The sequence below is a fragment of the Amphibalanus amphitrite genome, unplaced genomic scaffold (assembly GCF_019059575.1).
Source record: "Amphibalanus amphitrite isolate SeventyFive unplaced genomic scaffold, NRLGWU_Aamphi_draft 001613F_arrow, whole genome shotgun sequence".
NCBI classification, from domain to species: domain Eukaryota; kingdom Metazoa; phylum Arthropoda; class Thecostraca; order Balanomorpha; family Balanidae; genus Amphibalanus; species Amphibalanus amphitrite.
In genome coordinates this window covers 50065-72852 of record NW_024883106.1, presented here as the reverse complement: position 1 = coordinate 72852, position 22788 = coordinate 50065, and the positions used below count along the sequence as shown (strand labels likewise).

The 22788-nt window shown below is 46.7% G+C and overlaps 1 protein-coding gene across 1 annotated transcript in view; it reads left to right on the top strand.

The window, feature by feature from the left end:
* The window catches only part of LOC122374155 (limbic system-associated membrane protein-like), a 73775-nt gene that overhangs the window by 12897 nt on the left and 38090 nt on the right, over positions 1 to 22788 (top strand). Inside the window, exon 3 of the mRNA XM_043352744.1 lies at positions 12265 to 12342. Within this exon, the coding sequence (XP_043208679.1) occupies positions 12265 to 12342 (78 nt within the window). The remainder of the gene's footprint in view (positions 1 to 12264; positions 12343 to 22788) is intronic.

Genomic DNA, 22788 nt, shown 5'->3' with positions numbered 1-22788 from the left:
ACAAAATGAAAACCGCCGTATTTGGGTATTGAGTCGAACAGCAATATCAGTGCAATGGTGTTAAGTTTTGACCATCGCTTTCAAGAAAGCAGAGATATCAAACGCAAGTCACATTGACTCGTCGATGATAAATAAGTTTGTTAGCAACCTTTAGGCGATCTCGAAACATGCCCATGGTTGATTACTTTCCAATTACTCGAGAACTTACCTACAAGCAGAAGCTGTATTATTTGGACATAGAATCAAAGGGCCGGAAGCCTATAGGATACCTACCGGTCTCACAATACACGGCACCGGTAGCCGACACGTGCCGTGGACCACGCCGTTCGATATCACCTTCGCTGCACATTGCAATCACATCAGCAGACATTGCATCTGTGACGGGGGGCTGCGCGCCGAGCCCCATGACTGCATTATATGCTCATTCCCGAGGGGATATACCATGGAGCGCAACTGCAGCTTCATATCATCTAAAAATGATTGAACGTCTGGTGTTTTTTACGTCGTGGCGTTATTTCTAGCGTTCATTACATCGGTAACTTGACATCGTTCTCCACCCAATAAAATATTTACAAGAAGCGCCGTACATTCACCTATCAGGGTCGGTCGAACACGCAGGAGCTTGCTGACTATGAAGGTAGGAAAATGGCCAATGACGGTACAAATGCCGACCGTGGGCCGTTGCAGACACATTAGCACCAAACGTGTCCTTTTTATCACATCTACATCAAATGCACCTTGGCTACTGATCAGAGCCGCTCAGCAGAATATTAATCGCCACTAGTTTTTTTTTTTTTTTTTTTTTTTTTACGCACCATCTCGGCTGTGATTGAGCATGTCTCGTGAATGTGTAGATTTGACCGTGAACACCTTCGTTTTGTCACGGGAACCGACAGAGAAAGAGCCCTGTGCTTTATCGGTTTGTTTGTGCGGCATTAATAGTGACATAAATTGTCATGGACGCAGCGCAGCCATGGGTGTCGCCAAAGCCGCAAAAGATGACCCATGCACTGTCCAGGGATGGCCGTCGCCGACCCCGCCACCGACCCCAGCCACGCAGCCACCGCCGCCGAGACGGACCCGGCCGCCGACAGCACCGAGACTGACTCCGCCACCGGAGAAGCCGCACCACCAGACGCCACAGCCAACGCCGCCACCAGCCGCGCCGCAGCAGTCCCGGCCACCAGCAGCGCCGGACGGCCACCGTCCCCCAGCGAACACCGGCCGGCCACCGACTGCACCGCCACGCGGCTCCTGCGAGGCAACGCGAGAACAACCGAGAGAGAACAGACAACAAAACTGAACAAAAACAGTACCAAACGTAAAAACAAGCACATGATGTATTCTCGCACGAGTTGACGACGCCACGTCAGGGTATGCCGAGGCAATACACAAAAGAGATGTACTGTATAAGTTAACTTCATATGTTCGCTTGAGATGACCTTCATAGAAAGAAAAAAAAAACAAAAAACAAAAAACAAAACAAAAAAAAAACACTTTGATTTGCCTCATGGTTGGACACACACGACAGTGCACTAGAAGTATTCTCTGATGTCTCGGGAGCCGAAGCTCCTGGACCTTCTCTTCCTACCCCCCTCCGACCAGTTTGAGTCCCTGTCAACGTATGCCCCCTCCTGAGGAGCAGCTGCACCCGCCACACTGGTCAGTCCCATGTCCCCTCCCGCCTGCGACGGCGACCCGTCACTCGCCCGGTCGCGCTGCGTCACTGCGCTAACAGTGCCACCTTCCGGCGACCGCAGCCCCTCTACACTCGCAGGTCGCTCCCTAGGTGGCAGCACTGCAGTCGGGCTACTCACCTCGCTCGCCGCCCGTCCACCGGATCTCAGCACGGGCACAGCAGCCAGCTGCCCGGAGCCGGACGCTGACGTCACCGCCATAGGCGGGCCCAGGCCGCCCCCCGACTCGGGCGGGGACGTCTCCGCCCGCCGTCTGAGGGGACCCGCCGAATCAGCCGACGCGTTGTCCAGCGTCGGGGAGCCGCCCCCAGCGCCGCCAACCGACGGCCCGGCAGCACCACCCGCAGCCACCACTCCCAAAAGGGGCGGGGACAGGTGGACCAGCCGAACCGGCGACTCCCGGGCGCAGTCCAGTAGTGAAGAGACGCACCTCTGATGATCGCTCCGGTCAGCCAGCTCCGACGTGTCCACAGCACGCTGCCGCTGCTGCTCCCGAGGCTCGGGAGGTGGATCGCGGCGCACAGCGTCAGCGGTATCCGTCGGACAGGCCGCCTCCGTCTCTTTGTTCTCGCCGCGGTCGGCACGAGGGACCCCTCCCACCGCGCCGCGCTCCGGCGCGTCCCGAGCAGACCGCGAGCCGAGCAGCGCCCCTCGACCGGCCTCCTGGGCGCGCCCCTGTGCGGGCCGGCGCGGCGCGCCAGACACGGCCAGCCGCCGCACCGCCTCGGGGTCCGCAACCCGGACAGGCGCCGAGTCACGTGACTTGCACGCCAGAATGTCTCCTGACCGGGTGAATACCGAAAAAATTCGGCCCTCCTTTTTCAGACTTAGCAAGTCCATGAACATTGCTTGCCTACGGGGTGTCAGCGACTCGGAGACGAACAGACCAGACCCTCTCAGCCTCGCCCTGGAGCGGTAGACGATATCTCTGTCAGAGCCGGGCCCTGATGATGTAAACTCCATCATCACCTTTCCGTTCCGGAATCTGATCAGTGTCTTTACCTGGGTGCGGTCCAAGGCGTGTCGGATGTACTGACGAATCAGCGCCTCAATGAGGTTCGCCGCGCGCTCCCGGCGAGACTCAGCCTGCAGCACCGGACCGGAGAATATCAGAGAGCTGAGTCTCTTCTGCTGCTCCTGACGGTCCTCTTTGAGCTCGAGCTGCTGCAGTCTCATCTTCAGGTCTGCCGTCTCCCTTTTCAGCTCCATGAGCTCGGAGTCCGCTGATTTCTGTCGGTTGGACAGTGCCGTAACCGAGTCGAGGGCGAACGATAATGAGTCCTCCACCGCCTGCATGCGCCTATCATTTGCTTCCTTCACTTCTCGCACGCACTTCGTGTTCTCACTCGCGATGAAAGTTTTAAGTTCGTCACACATATCACTCAAGTCCAGGTTCCCTTGCCCACTCTGTGCCGGCGAACCGGCCTTTCTCTTTTTGGTCATCCTGACCCGCCTCGGGCGCGCGCACACTAAGCACAGTGGGCCGGTTACCGCCACCAGTCGTAGCCCGCGCGCACGGAGCGATCCGACCCGCGTCCGACTGGGCCGGGGTCAGCCGGTCAACTCGAATCGCCACTAGTTAGTGGAGGCGAGGCCCTCGTGTTGGATTGATTAGTATGCAGTGCGCCTCAGCCTGCGAATAGCGTGCTTCAAGGACAAGCGGCGCAGTTATAGTTTTCAATAGTTTTCAAATCACTCCCATTTGGGCATTTTTACTGCTTCCACTGATAGGTAATAATTGATCCCAACAACTCTTATCTATTCGAATGACATTTAACACGCCTTAGAATATGACAAATTATTAAAACCATCACAGTGCGGATCAGAAAACGATCGACAAATTCAAGCACCACAACACATCTCACACAGCATCCCTCATCGCAGCGTTTGTATTTTAACCCTATTAGTGGCAGGGGGGGGGGGGTTGTTTTTATCCACCCCTCAGGTTTTTCGGGAATATCTCCGAAACCGCTGAAGCTACGATGCTGAAATTTTCTGACTTTTCCTAAAACTAAATTGGGCACATTCCCTGAAAATTTCAAGTTCATAACTTTACCAGGGGCGGCTCCAGAGCACTGGGAATTGGGGGGTCCTATTCGTGAAGCGAGTCATTTGGGCGAAGATCACGATGCTGCACCAGTTTTACGAACAGTGAATGAAAGGTATCATGTGATATCATATACAAAGTTATTGTGCATCCTCTTTTGACACGTTTTTGCTATAATAGGCGGATCCAGGCATCCAAAAAGGGGGGTTATTTTTTACCTCCCAACATAGGTGCCCTGACACCGCCTATGCATGACCAATACAATTTTAGTCGTTCTCTCATAAGACAATTGTAACATAACAAGACCATTGCCACCCTTTTTAGAAACAGTACCAACAAAAACCTTATTTACTATACTTTTTGTGTACCCCCAATCTCCATTATCTGTATCCGCCTATGATTTTTGAAAATGCATATTTTTAGGATCCATGTGAATTCCTGGTTCATTCTCTATCGATCGGTAAAAGTTGCGTTAAGATTGGTTCAGAAACCTGGCCGTGATAAACAGTCTAAAATGTATCTGCAAGCTGCCCGTTTTTACCCCCCTCTACCCCCCTATTGACATTTTTTAATTTTATTTTTTTAGAAATGTAGATCTCGTTGAGCCAAATCGAATGCCGTTTGAATTTTGAAAATCGGCCTGTTAGATCTCGAGATATCAAGGGGGGGGGGTCGTAAACAGTCCCCCCCCCCCCTGCCACTAATATGGGGTAGCCAGGAGCCTGCCACTAATAGGGTTAACCAGCACCCGCTGGTTGTATCGTTTTATGGCTGGACACTCACCCCCTGGACAGTGCAGCAAGCCGGAACCGATCGGACCGGCTCGGCGCTCTGATCTCGCCCTGCCCTTCGAGTATCGGCGGCGCCTCGGCCGGAGACGGTCGACCTCGCCCGGGCACATTATTTGCGGCTTTGGGAAGACGAATGCCCCGCGGGTGTGTGAAGATGGGTGTCGGAAAGGGAGAGACCACCTCGCTTTGGCTCGATGATGAATGGCGTCTTGATGGCGGGGGACGGGCCGCGGTGATCGCTATCTAAACCGGGTGCTATGTAAATGATGGAGAGGACGGGCTGATAACATCATGTCTCATTCATGGCCGAAGCTGACGGAGCTAGGGCCGCTACGAGCTATGTACTAATAGACCCAGTATAGGTCTCTCCATTGCGAACGCCGAACGCTTTGATGCAACTCATGCCAAAATAGATGCAATGCGCTGATTACGAGAATATGAGTCCTTAGCGGAGATATCTGAACTGGTGGCCTGTTGCACGGGTACCTATGCCCAAGAAAAAATAGCAACAATACCAAGCGCTTGAAGAATAGCATGGTATAAGATGGTATAAGTAAGCACTAAAACAGCTTATTTTATATCGAGAAATATATAACACCTGAGCGCGCAAGTGCATGCTTCTACTTTTGAGTCGACGCTCTTATTCCGAGTCGGGAACGGTATCATATTTTTTTTCCATATGTCTGGCTAAGTTACAGGCCATTGTCAGCTCAATTTTGCCGCCAACTGTAACATGAGTCCAGATGGGTTACCGGTTAGCAAAGTTTGCTGGTTTTCTGCAGATAGTGTTTTGTTGTGAAAGCTCTTTGATTGCCCTGAGACTAGAAAAAAAATCGTTATATAAGACGAAAACGCTTCAAAACTTGGAGGATTGCGGAAACAAGGATACTCAAACAAATTTTAAGAATCATATACTTATATTAGCAGATTCTTTTATTTAAAAGAGTGCAGTGACTACGCATTAGGCTTGTAACGCTTTACGCGAAATTTCAATCTAATCATAATATATCATACCATATCACTCCGCAGTCCCTATCAACACCAAACAAAATGAAAACCGCCGTATTTGGGTATTGAGTCGAACAGCAATATCAGTGCAATGGTGTTAAGTTTTGACCATCGCTTTCAAGAAAGCAGAGATATCAAACGCAAGTCACATTGACTCGTCGATGATAAATAAGTTTGTTAGCAACCTTTAGGCGATCTCGAAACATGCCCATGGTTGATTACTTTCCAATTACTCGAGAACTTACCTACAAGCAGAAGCTGTATTATTTGGACATAGAATCAAAGGGCCGGAAGCCTATAGGATACCTACCGGTCTCACAATACACGGCACCGGTAGCCGACACGTGCCGTGGACCACGCCGTTCGATATCACCTTCGCTGCACATTGCAATCACATCAGCAGACATTGCATCTGTGACGGGGGGCTGCGCGCCGAGCCCCATGACTGCATTATATGCTCATTCCCGAGGGGATATACCATGGAGCGCAACTGCAGCTTCATATCATCTAAAAATGATTGAACGTCTGGTGTTTTTTACGTCGTGGCGTTATTTCTAGCGTTCATTACATCGGTAACTTGACATCGTTCTCCACCCAATAAAATATTTACAAGAAGCGCCGTACATTCACCTATCAGGGTCGGTCGAACACGCAGGAGCTTGCTGACTATGAAGGTAGGAAAATGGCCAATGACGGTACAAATGCCGACCGTGGGCCGTTGCAGACACATTAGCACCAAACGTGTCCTTTTTATCACATCTACATCAAATGCACCTTGGCTACTGATCAGAGCCGCTCAGCAGAATATTAATCGCCACTAGTTAGTGGAGGCGAGGCCCTCGTGTTGGATTGATTAGTATGCAGTGCGCCTCAGCCTGCGAATAGCGTGCTTCAAGGACAAGCGGCGCAGTTTGCGGCAAGCTATGTGCATTCGTGACGAGAACGACTGCAGAGATAAATGATGATTGAAAAAGTAAAATGTGAGTGCCTTAACTGAGTGATTCTCGTTTGGTTTTACTCATGGATTATGGTTATTAAAACCTTCCCAATTATAACATGAATTGTAAACAAAAGGAGGCTGGTGTCTTGCTATGGGCTGCTGCTGAAATTTCATGGAGAAACTTGTAACAACCTCCCCGCCCCGCCCCCCCCCCCCCCACACACACACCAAACAGAACATGTGCTTCTATTCAGTGAAATTCATCCAATACTATACCCTCGACACAGATGTCAAGCCTGATTCATTCGCACGCTTTCTAGCGGGCCTATTTCTGAAGACTCAAGTGAGCAATAGCCTCCTTCCAAGAAGAGCTTGATGGATACGGGCTGACGATGAAGCAGAGCAAGCGGAACGACTGTCCGGATATAGACACCCGACGCTGCTGTCGAACCGACGCAGACCAATCATCCTGTGGAAGACCAGTGTCTTTAGGAAGACACTGCTTCGCAACACAGGAGAGTGGAACAATTCACACACTGAAAACAAGTTGAAAGAACGTAATGCAAAATCATCTTAAAATATTCCGCACTTAGGTTTTTGGGGTATTAGGGTAAACTGGCTTAGAGGCGAAGCAGAACGTCTGGTTCATGAAGAACACACACAGTGTTTCACATAGACCGAAGACGCGTGCTGCTTCTTCGCATGCAGTCTTAGCGGCCCCAGGGGGCTTCAACTCGACCAACACCGGTTCTTCTTCGTTCTCCCTAGTCACGTGATATTACGTCACACAAAGCGCGCGAAAGATAAACCCTTTGAAGGTTTTGCACGAACTAGAATCGGGTTTAAGAAGAAGGGGTTGTGGTTTAATCAGTGTAATGGCCTTCATCAAGACCACGCCCGCGGTACCACGTTCTAGCGTCCACCGGAAGCGATCGCCATTTTTCGATCGCGTTGGATCACGCTTTGTGCAGTGACGAGCGGCTGGTGCAAGATTGGGTGAATGGCAAGTAATCAAATATTGAAGAACTGAAATAAGGTTAATTTTTGGCTTGTCAAGTGTTGTGTATTATTTATATTACTTGTGATTGACAATGATAAGCAATATCGCAACGCTCTTCAAATGCATGGATGAATGCATTGGATGAAGAAAATTCATATGCAAGACCAATCAATGCAGTAAGTATTTATATGTTGTATAAATGCCCCATAGCTTAAATTATGCATGTGGTATTTAGACAAATCTTCCAAATGAAGATAAACCAGGATTAGCATCAGCTTGCCATTTTGGGGTCAACTGATTTAGGTATAAATTTGGCTGATTTTAATAAACATATGTTCTTGCTGATTAGTGCAATATTTTATCTAGCTGCACTTTATATGTTAAGTGCATTATTTTATTTTTGGAGTAGGCTCATGGTCTCTGAAGTCAATCTAAGTTTCTTTACTCCCTGCCTAACGCATCCGCCCGACTCTTCATTCTAGGGGACGAGGCCATCTCCGCTCTGATTGAGGCCCTGGAGTCTGAGGAGAGCGTCCTGGCGCGCGGAGACGTCGACATCGTCGAAAACGCTGGCTTGAAGCTGGTGGTGGAAGGAGAAACTGTATGTGATTTGGGAGAATGCGATATCGCTACCCGGCTGCTGACATGGGCGATAGCGCATACTGTGTTTGGGAAAACATCCACTTGCTATAAAAGCTAAAAATGTGTTCATATTTGTACAGAAAGCAACCCTGAGCGTGAAGGAATCAACCTGAATAATTAAACATGCCCGAAAGGCTCTGGAGTTCTTTGGCTTGGATGTGTAAGGCAAGTGACACGGCCGAGGGGAAAGCGTTCTTGCAGGCTGATTGCGGGCTGATCGCAGGCTGAATGCGGGCTGGTTGCGGGCTGATCGCATGGGCTGGTTGCGGGCTGGTTGTTCTTGACTGGAGACTTGCAGGCTGATTGTCAGAGTAAAGAGGAAGGTAATACATTTTAAGGTGTATCAAATACTGTGTTTGCGCAGCAGATGTGACGGCGCAGGTCGATAGCCATGCATGGGAGGTTCAATAGACGATTGAACGGGGATTTTGCGGTATTGCAATAGAACTGAAAGGGTTCTACAACCGATATTCAGAACACAGGGTGGTTTCCCATATAAACCTCAGGGACTTCTTCACAGACCCTTTGGGGTTCTTATCTAGGTGCTAGGAACGCTCTTATTATAAACCCTAAACCTCATAAGAGTCTTTGGAAGAATCGTGTGGATTCTTTTCATGAGAATGCAAAGCCGTCTACGTGAAGAACCATGGGGGTTCTGAAAAACGGTGGCATAACATTTTACCCCACAGGGGTCTAAATACCCCTGTACGTTCTTAACGTTCTTCCAAAGTGTTTTCAGTGCATTTCCTACCATTTTTCCGTTTGGCGGTCATGGTTGCAAGTCTTACAACGTTCAGCTGCTCTGTCCAAGTAAAGGAAGCTTCCAGCTTTGGTTCAAGCATCGCACGACCGCTGCTTCTGAACTCCAGCAGCCAAATTCCAAGCGGCCTTTTCGGAATCTTTTGGTGTTCATCTATTCAACCTGATCAGCATTTCTTGCAAAGCGGCTTATCTCAGCAATTATATTCAATAATGCCATTGCTTACCACTGATTGAATAACAAATCGCATCACATTTCGATTGATGTCCCATCTGATGCTCATGATATAGGCTGAGAAGCTGAACAAGTGATCAAAGTTAAACCGATACCAAGAAGCTCACAATCGTAAAACACAAAGACTAACATTTGTTGTCGGTATGATATCCATCAAGGCTCAGCAGCATCGCGTCAAATAAGGAGCATATGTGTGTCACTAAATAAGGTATTGTATTGATCGCTCAAATTGTTTGTGTGATTTTGGAAAGTAACGAGGATTTTACACTTCTTTCTATAACTACAAATAGGATTTTACCACATAATCACATCTTTCCAATTGCTGTCGGAGCACTAATCCGCTTGTTTGTTCCACATTGGGACGCAGAGTCGGCGGACGAGCACACGGTCTGCCGCCGGGGTCGACTGCTGACCGGCAGACTGGTTGCGGTGGTAGATGGCCAGTTATAGTGTCAGACGACAGAATGGCCGTGGTTGAAGACGATGCGTCATAATGGCATAATCAAGTAGATTCGAAAATAAGCAAATGCTGCTTTACGTTTGCTGACTACATACTGACCAGCGTACACTAATTCAGGGGACACTAATTCAGTTATTCCCTAAGTATTCAGCGTGTTTCTCTCTTATTCTCTTTGACGCTTTCTTGTTCTTTTTTCTACCTATCATTTTTATTCCTATCTTTTTTATTTCCTTTATCGCTCTACGCCTCTCGTCTTTTCGCCCTCACTTAACATGCGCATTTCGATCTCACTTAGTTGACAATAGAGGAATGCAGCACCCCTCGTACACCGTCGCCCTTTCTCCTTGGAGCGGCGTATCGCCAGACGCCCGATCATGTAAATCCGTGCCTCCATTGGAGCCCGCCACTTGCAGTGGCCATTGACGGCATTCAGACAGGAAATTGAGCGGCGCCGCCGGCCGGTGCGCTCTGTTGTCGGCACCTTGCTCGGCTCAGCGTCTGACATTTGATGGCTGCTGAGCCACAATAACCGGGTCCGGTTGGGGCGCGCGGTCGCGGCGGGAGGCAGCGTCCTTTTCCTGCGGCGACGGACGCCAGTGAGATGAAACGTCCGCCGTTCACCACACCCGAACGGCCACCACCTGATCGTACTGGAGATCGTAGAGGTGGAAGGCCCCGGTCGGCTCTGGAAGCGAGACACCACTCTGTTATTCGCCTGCATGTATATGACGCCAATGGCTTAGGATTATCCCATAGAAAAAAAATGAAAGGGACCGACGGCGTTCGGAATTGTGCCAACGGTCGCCTACTTTGGTGATAAATTGCGCTGGCGCCGGCTCCAGTGGCCATGAAGCGCCCATTAGTCATAGAAATTGTAGTAGTTATGCTCGCCGGCAACTGTCTCGTTCAGTTTTATTTCTTGGCATTATTTCTCACCAGCTTGATGAACTTGTATCCACTCGCTGCGAGAGGATTAATGAAATTACTGTAATAATTTATATAATAAGACGAAATCGATGTTCAAATTGCTTCTAAGGTCCGGTTGTTGTTAAGGAAAATGGACTCTATGAACTGACGAGACAGGAAGGGCTGCTGATTTTCAACACAGGTTTCAGCATTTGCTCGAAGAAACCCATCGTAGTTTTTCATTGATGCTTTTTTCTTACGGGCTTGCCAATAAATAAAGGTGTGTCACTTGAATAAATACAAAGATATGCTGTGCATTCAGATTTCATTCAACAGTTGTGAGGAGTTGTGACAATTATCTTAGTTGTGCTTTGCATTAGCTCAAATGTACTCAGGAATATAATCCATATCGAAACTTATTGCATAAAACTATAGCGGTGGCGTCACTATTGAGATGATGATTGATGTTGCTCACTTCCGCTTCTCGAAGTCTCTCAAAGAGTTCAAACTCTATTAACCCGCGCCCTGCTGGGGGGGGGGGGTGTTTGAACACCCCCCCTTGTGGTTTTTCGCGAATATCTCTGGTACACCTTATCATACATCAATTCTACACATGTTGTGAAAATTTCAGACCAAGGTCATTCAAGGTCAGGTCACCAGGTCACTTGAAGTGACCTCACCACATAAAAAGTTTCAATGTCTGTCATAGCTACACCGAGTGACCGATCCCTTTGAAACTTTCAGCGATTGCTAAGAGTAATAGCATGTACAAAATGTATATCTCAGAATTTTGATATCGATGACCTAAGGTCAGGTCAATTTTGCGACCTCCCCATTATAAGTCAATGGGAGAAAATTGAAATGCGCCTCTTTTGGACGAAAGACATTATAAACACTCCCAAACACTGAATTACAAGTGGTTTAGACACACTGAACATGAAAATGGTGTCCGTGACCAATGTTTATGCCCTGAGGTCATCTTAGGTCACAAATGGTATCTAACAGTTTTTCGCAAATAACTTTTGATAGAGGCATGCTAGAGCGATGAAAACGCCTTAGATGTGTTCAGCTCGACGATACGGATCGACTGATATGCAACATGACCCTTTCCGGTCAGGTCATGACCTTGACCTGAGGTCAAATTTTCAAGTTGACCTTTCAAGGTCAAGTTATAGTTCATTCGATGCGTCTTGACGAGAGGAACACGATGCCGGTAAAAGTAAGCTCGTACAAGGCTTGGGTCAAAAGTTATTGCAGAAAAACTGTTTCCGAAAAAAATCGGCTATTTTTGCAGTTTTTGCCCCCTGCAGGCAAAACCGTTGACGTTAGGTCAAATCTGAGAGAATTACTCAGAAAGGGCGTTAATAGGGCTATCGAATGCGATTTTCCGCAGCGCTGTAGCTCTATTGGTTCCCGAGTTATGCGTTGGCTTCTTGGAAATTGTCGACATTCGACCTGGAAATCGGCGAAATTTTGCCTTCAATGACCTCTGGTGACCTGACCTTTGACCTGACCAAAAAATTGACTGAAGTGATTTCTTCATTATTTTTTACGCTCTTTCGAACGCCGCCTTCCGCGTATCGCTACGTGGCCCAGGAGCCGAGTTAGAAGGGGGGGGGGGTGTTCAAACACCCCCCCCCCCCCAGCAGGGCGTGGAAATCCATGACCCCCAGCTGGGCGCGGGTTAACATAAGTATGGCAGAGCTAAGCAGCGCTAACAAAAAGCCTATCTTTGTCAGTTTGCGATGTTGGTATCCTCCTGACTAAGCATGTTTTCAGGTATCATGGATACGGAAGAAGGATCTACACATTCTCACCTTGGGAACGTTCAGCTACACCACCGACGAGCGATTCAAGGTTAGTCCACCAGGCTCTGTGCTAGCTGACAGCCTTATGTAAACCTTGCCGGCCGAGGGGGGGGGGTGCCGCCCCCATAGGTTTTTTTCGCAGTAGCTCCCAACACGCTGGCGATAGAGAGCTGAAACTTGGCATACTTGGCTTTTAATTCAAGCTGGATCTTTAGACACCAACCGCATTTTCAGATAAGGTCAGGTCACTGACCTATGACGTCATGAGTGAGACTCTGCACGGTGTTCAGATGTCGCAAATTCGCAACGCCCTCACTGCCAGAGGAACTTTCACAGGGAAATGAAACTTGCAGGATTTAGTATCCATTACGAGTCTCACAACTTGTTTATCTCCGATTTCTCCTAAAGGTCATATGAGGTCAGGTCATTTTCGTGACCTTAGCAATATAAGTCGATGGGGAAAAATGAAAATTGCAATTCTGGCGCCGGGAACGATCTCCAACTATCTCAAGTACACAGAATCGTGATTTGATGCGCTCCTTGCGCTCCTTGCAAGGTTAGATGCGTCACTTTTGCAATGTTGACCTTGCATGACGTCATTTATGACGTCATCAGGGTCATTTTAGCTTGTCGTCAATAACTCCTGATCCAATTGAGCTAGCGAGTCGGGAAAGCCACCAATGGAGTCAGGAAGACCTGCCGAATCGAATGATATGTGACATGATCTATTTCGACCAGCTTCGTGACCTGGGGGCGCTGACCTGACCGTGACCTGAGGTCAACACCCTAAGTTGACCTAACCCAAACAAAAAGTATATCATTCGACGCGCCTGAGCAAGGCAAACACGATGCTACCAAAATCGCGCCTCTGCGGCCGTTTTTGGCGAAGTTAATCATCAAAAACTGAACCGTACCTTGGGGCACTTGACCTGACCTCAGAGGTCACCGGTTTACCTAGGACCTTAAAATCGGGTGGTATCAATCTCTGCGAGGGAGGGAGTCGTACCCGCCCCCCCCCCCCATCTCCGCCGGTGCGTATGTAGAAAACCAGTAGGTCCGGTGAGGGTTAATACGGCCACTGCTGGTAGATAGACTGGCCCGCAGTACAGCTGGAGCCTATAAGATAGACTGGCCCGCAATACAGTCGGCCCCTGGTAGATAGACTGGCCCGCAGTACAGCTGATGCCTGGGAGATAGACTGGCCCGCAATACAGTCGGCCCCTGGTAGATAGACTGGCCCGCAGTACAGCTAATGCCTGGGAGATAGACTGGCCCGCAATAGAGCCGGCCCCTGGTAGATACACATAATTAAAGGCCGTTTTCACGACGGGACTTTCGCGGCGGAACCTATTTGATACCTGGAAAGTACATACCAGCCCTACAACTTTTGAAACCCTACAACTTAAGTATTTTGCCTTCAAAATATTTTTAAGAATTGTAATTTGTAATCCAGGCGATTTTCGCCATTAACTTACCGTTATTTATATACCAACAAATCAATTTTCGGTTCTAGTAGCCCACCTTTCGACTATGAGGGATCAAATCAGTCTGGCAACTAAATACCCGGCTTCTGTTTCACCGGCCCAGCGCTGCGCTCTCCCCGTGTGGTGGTGCCAGGACGCAACAAATCCGCCGCCGCCTTAGCAGTGACCTTGACCTCCGCCGTCTGCTGCGGTTCCAAAGCCAAGCCAGCGTGGAATTGGGAGAGCTCAGTCACCCGTAGCTGGCAGCTCAGTACATTTCCTAATCATTGTAGGTACTATAGCATTATATAGATTTGAGAATTTCATGAACGTGCTTACGCTTTAGGTTTACGTGAGTGGTAAACCCTTAGATAAAATAGATTAATGTAATATTTAGAAGAAAAAACAGCAAAGTAACGGGCCACTCATTCGAAAGGTGGAAAACCTACCATAAAGAACTACTAAAATTCCTGAGGTATCAACGGACCAAACAGGTATCTATTAGGTACCCGGTATTTCGTCGCGAAAACGGCTACTCTGGTGCGAATTTTGCGAAGCACGGGTGATGACATTTGTCTGATTATGCATCCATCTGTGTTATAATCACTACAGACACATTCGTTTCACCGAAGGCTGCACTCGCATCACGCCATCGCCAGGGCCAGTTTAGCCGAAATATTGTGACACTGAGTACCTATCTAAACCAACCTTTAGGCCAAGCAACCATTCTTTTTTTTGCGTTTTTGACTGTTTTGGTTTCTCCTTTGTTTTCAAATGGTGTTCCTGGTAATGACGATGTGCGTGTAAACCACCAGAGCGTTATATGTAGAGTTGCAAAATTTCCCTACCGCACTACCGGCATGCCGGTAATTTTTCACTACCGCAGGTTTTTTCGTGGTATCTGGCATGTCTTGCCGGTAGCATGCCGGTATTTTTGATTTTGCACAAAAAAAAAATTATCAGCATATGATTCAAACTTTGGACACTAAGAGGCTATTGAATTGTAATAACAGCAATCTTAGCCACTGCAAAATACATTTTGTGGTAGAAGTTCCATTGCTAAGGGTATTGGTAACACATGAACCTCAGAATTTCACAGGTTTGGCTCTAATTAGAATTGTCAAGAATCTACTATGGTCTATCAAAGGAAGACAAAGAATACTCATTCATGTTGCAAAAGCATAACCAATTAGTAAGTCTGATGGTAGGTAATAGGCATAATACAATAACTAAAATAAATAAATGTTCATGGCAACATTCCCTAGGCAAAAGGCAGAATCAAAACAACACAAAACACATTGTTTGGAAACTGGCCTTGAGTCCTGAGATGTGGTCTGAGATACTCTACAAAGAATTTGACACTGAAAATCCAGCTGAAAAGGCAGGTGTTTACATTTTGTGGTAGAAGTTCCATTGCTAAGGGTATTGGTAACACATGAACCTCAGAATTTCACAGGTTTGGCTCTAATTAGAATTGTCAAGAATCTACTATGGTCTATCAAAGGAAGACAAAGAATACTCATTCATGTTGCAAAAGCATAACCAATTAGTAAGTCTGATGGTAGGTAATAGGCATAATACAATAACTAAAATAAATAAATGTTCATGGCAACATTCCCTAGGCAAAAGGCAGAATCAAAACAACACAAAACACATTGTTTGGAAACTGGCCTTGAGTCCTGAGATGTGGTCTGAGATGCTCTACAAAGAATTTGACACTGAAAATCCAGCTGAAAAGGCAGGTGTTAGGTAGCCCTGAGCCTAACGTTGGTCCCAAAATGAAATGAAAATGAATTAAACTGGCATTTTGTCTTATCTTTACAAGAAATACAACATGCAGACGAAATGAATGCAAAGTGGCGCAATGTGGCGCAATGGCAACCAAGGATTGACTTTTAAGATCCTCTGTCCCCCTAATGAAAGGATGTAAGCTGATGACGTAATATTTATTCATATGCCCTTTTGGTTGAATCACTCAAGAGAAATCAATTTTCTTGTAGTGAATAACACTCACAGTGTTGATTTCATTGGAATTCAATATCGTGTTGGATGATTTTTATCAATAAAATCATTCACGAGGCAGAAGTTTGCAGTCCTAAAATCTTTTTTTGCAGTGTTTTAATCAGCTGGTTAAAAACTGTGTTATGGCGCATCTGTTTCGAAATCCTTTATAACCTTGTGTTTGTTTCCGCGTTTGAGATGGGGGAGGATATTATATCGTTTTTATACATATTATTTGGTGACTTCTCAGGACAAGTGAGTTATTAACACATATTTTTACATGATTCGTATCTTACTCACGAGCCAGCAAGCCATGGCGGATAGGATGGCCTTGGCGGATAGGAAAAAGCTGATGTCGATCTCGCTTCCTCAGTTAGGAACATCGCCGAATCTGTAGTTTTTTATATTGTGATTTGTGACTATCTATAGTTCATTATTTGGTTGGTACCTGCAACATTTTAGGAGAATGTGGAAAATAAAAATTAAGAACGCTTGTGGTAAATGTGATTGCTGCTCACTGTGCAATCTTCAGAAACACATTTCAGTAATTCAAGTTCTTTTTGTCCTTGCTATTTTGATGAATGTGTTAATGCTTTTTGTAGGCAATACCTTTTTGATTACAGGTGATATTTTAACAGCTGTAGACTGGAATTGAGTTTCAAAATTGTGGTGTTTGTGGGGCGAACTCAGCCAACATCAGGCTGCTGGTAGTTTTGGTTGAACAATGGGTGGCTGCTGGGTGGGGCAGCTACTGAAATTGCCAAAATGTGGCATCTCATGTAGGGGTAAGCCAGAATCAAGAATGCAGGTTTTTTGGTATGCCGGTAGTTTGGTGGTTTTTTTGCTTGGGGCGTGGTAGCATGCCGGTATCCCAGAAAATTTTTGTGGGGCGGGGCGGTGCCGGTAGCAGCCCATTGGGAAAACTTTGCAACTCTAGTTATATGTTCCGCTGTTGATTAAGATTTTAGCAATAAAGGCGACTGCTTCAGTTATCATTATGCTTTACTGCTTGCACGTATCTTCTGTAATTAAACAGTTAAGATCGTAGCGTTCAGCTGACGGACTCTTGCGCAACGCAATAAACTGAAAGTCGACGCGACGCAATAAATCCATCCAAGCGACTGCCGTCAAATTGATCCCAAGGCGTTGTCTGACGCCAGTCGCAGAACCGGCGCTGAACTGGGATTCAGCGGCAAGGCTGCAGGTCGACATTTATCGGCCAATCATAGTCTAAAGCTTCTACACCACTTTACTTCCCAAACTTTTCCGGCCGAACCCCCCCCCCCCCCCCCAAAAAAAGAAATCCTGCAGTGTCGGAACCAACGAAATGATGCTCTTGGAAACTGCTGTGACATATTTACATAATTTAAATGATGGAAGCTTGCAGAATAAAACGGTGTTGCAGCTACGTTTCCAAGGGTGATGCAAGGTCTAAATTCATTTTTCGCTCTTCCACAGAAATAAAAGGTAACTAGTATTTGCTTTTGCTATTAAAAGTCTCAGCCCGAAGTAATCGGGATGTTTTGCGCTCATAATCGAAATTACCTGTCCAGCCTCACTGATTGATCAACATAATACCTTTTTGCGCGTTCCCATTATCTTTTCTGCAGAAGTTTTCAAAACCACTCAGGGAGTCGACTTTGTTGTCTTTGTTCATTTTCCACGGCCGGTTAGTGCGGCGGGCCCATTGTTTGTCGGGCGGCACACTCTGCCCGCTGCCGCCGCTAACCGGCCGTGCAGGGCGCCGGGCTCCGCCGCTCCGGTCGGCAGCCGGCGCACAGTCCACCAGTCGGTCCGCCGGCCCTTCTTCTAGACGCACACTGATGGAATATCGACCGAGCCGTCACGAATCATTCATTTCCAGCGGCCGGTGGCGTGTAATTAGCAGCTCGGTGAGCGGCGGGGAGGCGGCAGGACGATTGGTCCATGGAGGCGCGAGACACTCGGTGCCGCACAGAGTCACACGCGGATGACACCTGGGTGACACATGAGTGACACCTGAGTGACACGCCGAATGATTCTTTGTGACTCGAAGACTGACCTGCCAGGAGGTGTCCGTGCGATACCGGTGACACCCACTGGCCACTTTCCGACACGGAATAGGGGAAGCCGGGGGAAGCCCGGGCGCGGGGGAAGCTCGGCCACCCCGTTTCCGGCTAAATTATTCACAATAAAATGCTCAACTGTTTGTCCTTTCAGCGTGGCAGCTAAGGTAACGCCAGCAAAAAAGTTAAGGCTGACAAAAATTGCATATTGTTAAAGTTATAGCGCAAAAATGATATTTTAAGGGTTTTTAGCTAAAAAGTGAGATATGTTGCACTGTTAATGTTTTACCATACAGTACTAACATTTATACGAATGTTATGTAAGGACCGTTTAAGTGTTTGTAGTGAGGGGTGACGAGGCAGGCTGGCTTAAGTATGACATTTTTTCGAATATCGCTGTTCTAAAATAAAAATTAGCACATTGGGGTAACCCCGGGCGAGTGGCCAAGCTTACCCCCAACCGAGAGCAATGCCACTAAACCACTGTTTTCCATGAGATAATAGGTACTGAGCAGGTTTGGTTTACACCTAGATCAAAGATAAATTTCGAAAATAAACATGTTATCATAGACAAAGCCAGTCATGTCACTTAAGGTCAACTAGGGTCAAACTACGTTTTTGCAGCTAACGCGACAGACAATGAAGCTAGAGCTTCAAAAATGGTGTCGTTGTGTTCTTCTTCATCAGCCGAGTCGAATGATATGCAATATGATGCATTAAGGTAAAAAGAAAAATAAATTTTAAGGAATTTTGAAATACACATTTTTTTGTCAATTTTTGCATCACGATTTTCATCGACCTGTACTGTATATTTAGTAGACGCTAGCTAAAATACCAGAAGTGACATAAACTCTAAGATGTCTAGAGCTAATCAGTACCTTAATATTTCACTTTCCGTTAATATTTGGAAAACACATAATGGTTTCATCAACTCGTTGTAAAGCGCTGGGGAGGTGGCCACCCCAGAAAAATCAACACTTTTTTAAAACTCGATTTTCTCAACCTTATACTTATTCCACGAAACCGAATTTTTGGGAAAACACGGCCAATGAACTTAGCTAGCTAGCAGGATATCAACATTTTACACAGCACGTATGGTATGTAATAAAAATGAAAAAGAGCTTACTATGCCGGGCTTCCCCCGGCTTCCCCTACGGCTTGATTGGTCACTAACCTTGAATCGGTTGGCGATACCGATACCGATGCGATTCCGGGCACAGAGTCTTCGTGAATGTTGTCTTTCTATCTATTTCCACAATGACTATCGTGCACTTGTTTAGGATATTGAGAATGATTTTTTTTTTGCAATGAAAGAAGTAAATACTGGTTCTATGCTAGCAGAAAAAGCACTGCTGAGTGTTGACTTCACACTTCTTTGATGAAGTTAGTTCATAAATATGGATATTTTCTGTGCACGGATTCCGAGTTTCTCTTTGAATTGATATTTATTGTGAGAAAACACACACTTCATATTCATAAATTATTATTTAGAAGTTATGGCTGGAAATCAGTAAGCATTTCATTCTTGGTATTCCGGCAGGTTCTCATCACATGCACTTTGGGTTAAGAAGCTTGTTTTGCAGTTATTTTCATCACCCTTTGGTGGAGCTGCTTTTGAAGCCCTCCTGCTTCCCACTCTGTCTGCAGAGCATCTTCCAGATGTCTGTGCAAACAGTGCAGCTGCTCGCGGAGCAGCCCTCGGGCAGTGTGGCGCTAATTATCGTCATTAGGCTTCCTCTCTGGGCCCGTTCTGCCCGGCGGAGGTCGGAGGTATAGTCACTGAGCGGCCGCGCCGATATCGGCGGCGCTCGTTACTAGAGGTCTGCACCGGCCGGCTGCAGCCGCGGCTGGCTGCAGCCCCACGGCTGTGGGCCGGGGCGGCTGCAAATATCTCCAAGAACACGGCTACGGCTGTGGCCACGGCTGTGAGATTTCAAACTCAATCTTAAGCACTCAAATATAAAATTTTAAATCCTTAATCTTACATTCTGATAAGCAGTCTAGCCTGTAAAAATCATGCAAAGGATGCCCAGCAACATTGAAAGTGGTGAAGCCTTTGAAAACCTGTAATGGTTTTACCATTTGCTGTAGGGGAGTTTGCACTCTGGTACAGAATACTGATTATAGGCACCAATTGTTCCTTCATCATCAAGAGCTTGACAGTTTCAGAAAATGCAACATGTTGCATTGTCACATCCCTCTCAAATCAATCTCACCTGGTCATAAGGAGAGCACCTTACAGCTATTGAAGACGAGCGTTCAATAATTCTTTCAGGTAATAGAAAAAGAAATCACGCCTAGGTAAAGGCAGGTAAAGGCTTCATAAAATATTATCTAAAATAACTCTTAGATGTATTTCTGGATTTTCGGCAAGTCCAATTACATAATATAAAACGGGCGCTTTATGTTCTAACTGGTGTGTGAGTGACCGCTAACAGAAAATGCTGATCAACGAAGCCAATGGAATCAGATTTTAAGTGAGCATGAACCTTACTTACGGTTAATTCACATGATGGTGAAAACCCTGAACACGTAATTCACATGACGGTGAAAACCCTGAACACAATATTTCTTACGCGAGCTGTTGACTTTACAAATAAAATGACGTCTTCTTCTGAAAATGTAAAAATTTGATACTTAATCTTTGTTTAAGGGCAAGTTTTTGATTGTATAGCATTATTATTTATTAATAATAATTTGTATGGCTGTTTATAGTGACACAAAACAATTTATTGCCACTATTTTGCTATTGACGTCATTAAAAACTCAAGTAAAATTTTTGATTGAATGAGGCAATTGTGGCTCGCACGTCCTTAGGGATTTGAGCGAAGATCATTATTTGGAAAAATCAAAATAGATGAATGTTTTTCTTTCTTGGATGCTCATTAGTGTTTTGATGCCTTGCATATCAAATTAGTTTGAGACTTGCTCAGAAGGCTGCTTCAAGCCTGGCATATCACACCCCAGAAAATATGCAAGGTAAGAAAGAAGCAAGAGTTTTGACTAGACAATCACTGTTTGACAGTCCATCAACTTCAGTTTCATTTTCCATACCTAACATTGATAATGAAAAGCATCAGGGTCTGTTGTTCTGTCCCACAACCATGCTTCAGGATTTGGCATTAGATGTCTACACTGCTAGTGCTTCTATTCTCGTTCGTTGTATATGTTTTCTGTTGATGTAGGTACCTACCTACCCATCTTTCTTAACCCCTTGCAAGGGCTTGTGTAGGCATGCGTTGCGCATCAGGCTTCAGGCCTTCGGCCTAAAGCCAGATACACAATTACTTAACCTATGATGCTTCATGAGCTTGAGAATCTAGCCCATTGCAATGTGCTTTTGGCTATATGTTTCAACTAAAAACAACTTATTATATACTATTTGGGTGCATGTCATTGAAAGTATCCACGGCCGGCTGACGGCCGGCTGCCCACAGTTTGCCATGGCTGTGGGCGGCTGTGGCTGTGGAGCCATGGCTGCGGGGCGGCTAGGCTGTGGAAAATTGCAGCCGTGCAGAACTCTACTCGTTACTCTCAGAGCCTGACGGGACATGGGCAGCGCCGGCGGCGGACACGCCACGACAGGGCCACGTGACTCATTGGCCGCGGGTCAGCGGCTGGGTGATCATATTCCCAGTGCTGAGAGGGGTGCTGCCATGACGACCGAACGGGCACTTGATACTTACTAGCTCGCATGGTCATTAGTTTGGCAATTACTGTAAAACTAACAAACATCATACCGAAGTGTCTGCCTGGAAGAAACGATGGTTCACCTGCTATTGTAACGAAATATCGGTGCGCAACAGCCAGCGGAATATTCTTAGCTCTTATTTTTACAAATATTACGAATGTTTTATTGTGTTGACCATTGACCATGACGCATAATTGCAATGGCCATCCAACAATGTCTCTTTTTAACATTGTTCCACTGTTCAGTGTTACTAATGTTTTCCTTGTTGGCAAGAAATAAATAAATGGCTGTTTCATTTCTAAGGCCGTCTATTTGTCATCTGCTCTTATTGACAATAAATCAGTCTCAGAAATGTCATCTGCGCGGCTTGTGTCGAGCTATCGGGTTGCTGAAATATGTACCGAAAATATGTGTGGGCTCGATAACGCTGTTCCAATTGCTTCTCACCACACAGACACTGCAATAACAGAATAGTTATTCGCCTTAGAGGTCACATATCACTAAGACGCCTTATTCTCCCTCTCGTTCTTTTCAAATCTCCTCCTTCACAAGTGTCCACAGAGCAGAGGGTCACAGCACGTCGCCGGCGCGGCGGTTGGAAAAAAGCTCCCAACGGCTAAATGATGGATGGCCGGACGGAGGTTTTACGGCTCGGTAGGGGAATTCTCGGGGCCGGAAGGTCGGGCGGTGGCCCGGCCACCACCGACTATCGACTGCCGGCGGCTTAGTGTTATCCCATACGACGGATGACGGTAACCTGGTGCAGTCTCAATATTGATAACGTTCAGCAATGGAAAACATAATGGAAATATAAATTGAAAACATACCGTTAACACACAAACTCAAGCCACTTCATATGAAAGACCCTTTATATTAGAATGATAATATGTCCTCAATGCATCAAGCTCGGATTTTTTAATCGGATACATTTTTTAATGCAACTCATTCTTGTTTCAAATGAGAGGGCCTATGTTTTTACCCTGCGTCTTACTGACGTATTTTCACAGCGCGATAAACTGGGAGAAGGCAGGGAAAGGACCCCATCTTTTTTAGGCTGTAGGTTAGCTCGCAATAGCGTTTTACCGGCCAGCCCCAAATCTGCGTTACTCAGGACCAGTCATCCCTGCGGCCCGGGCCAGCTCATTTCTGATCCGATGATGGCCCCGATTTCCGCGTGGGTTGGCCGGTCGAATCAGCCGGGTAGCCAAATCTGAAAGATGTCCTTGGGTCGCGGCGCCGGCGAAGGCGAACATAATCAAAGCTGGGCTGGGGCTCCTGTGATAAAAATGCCGATG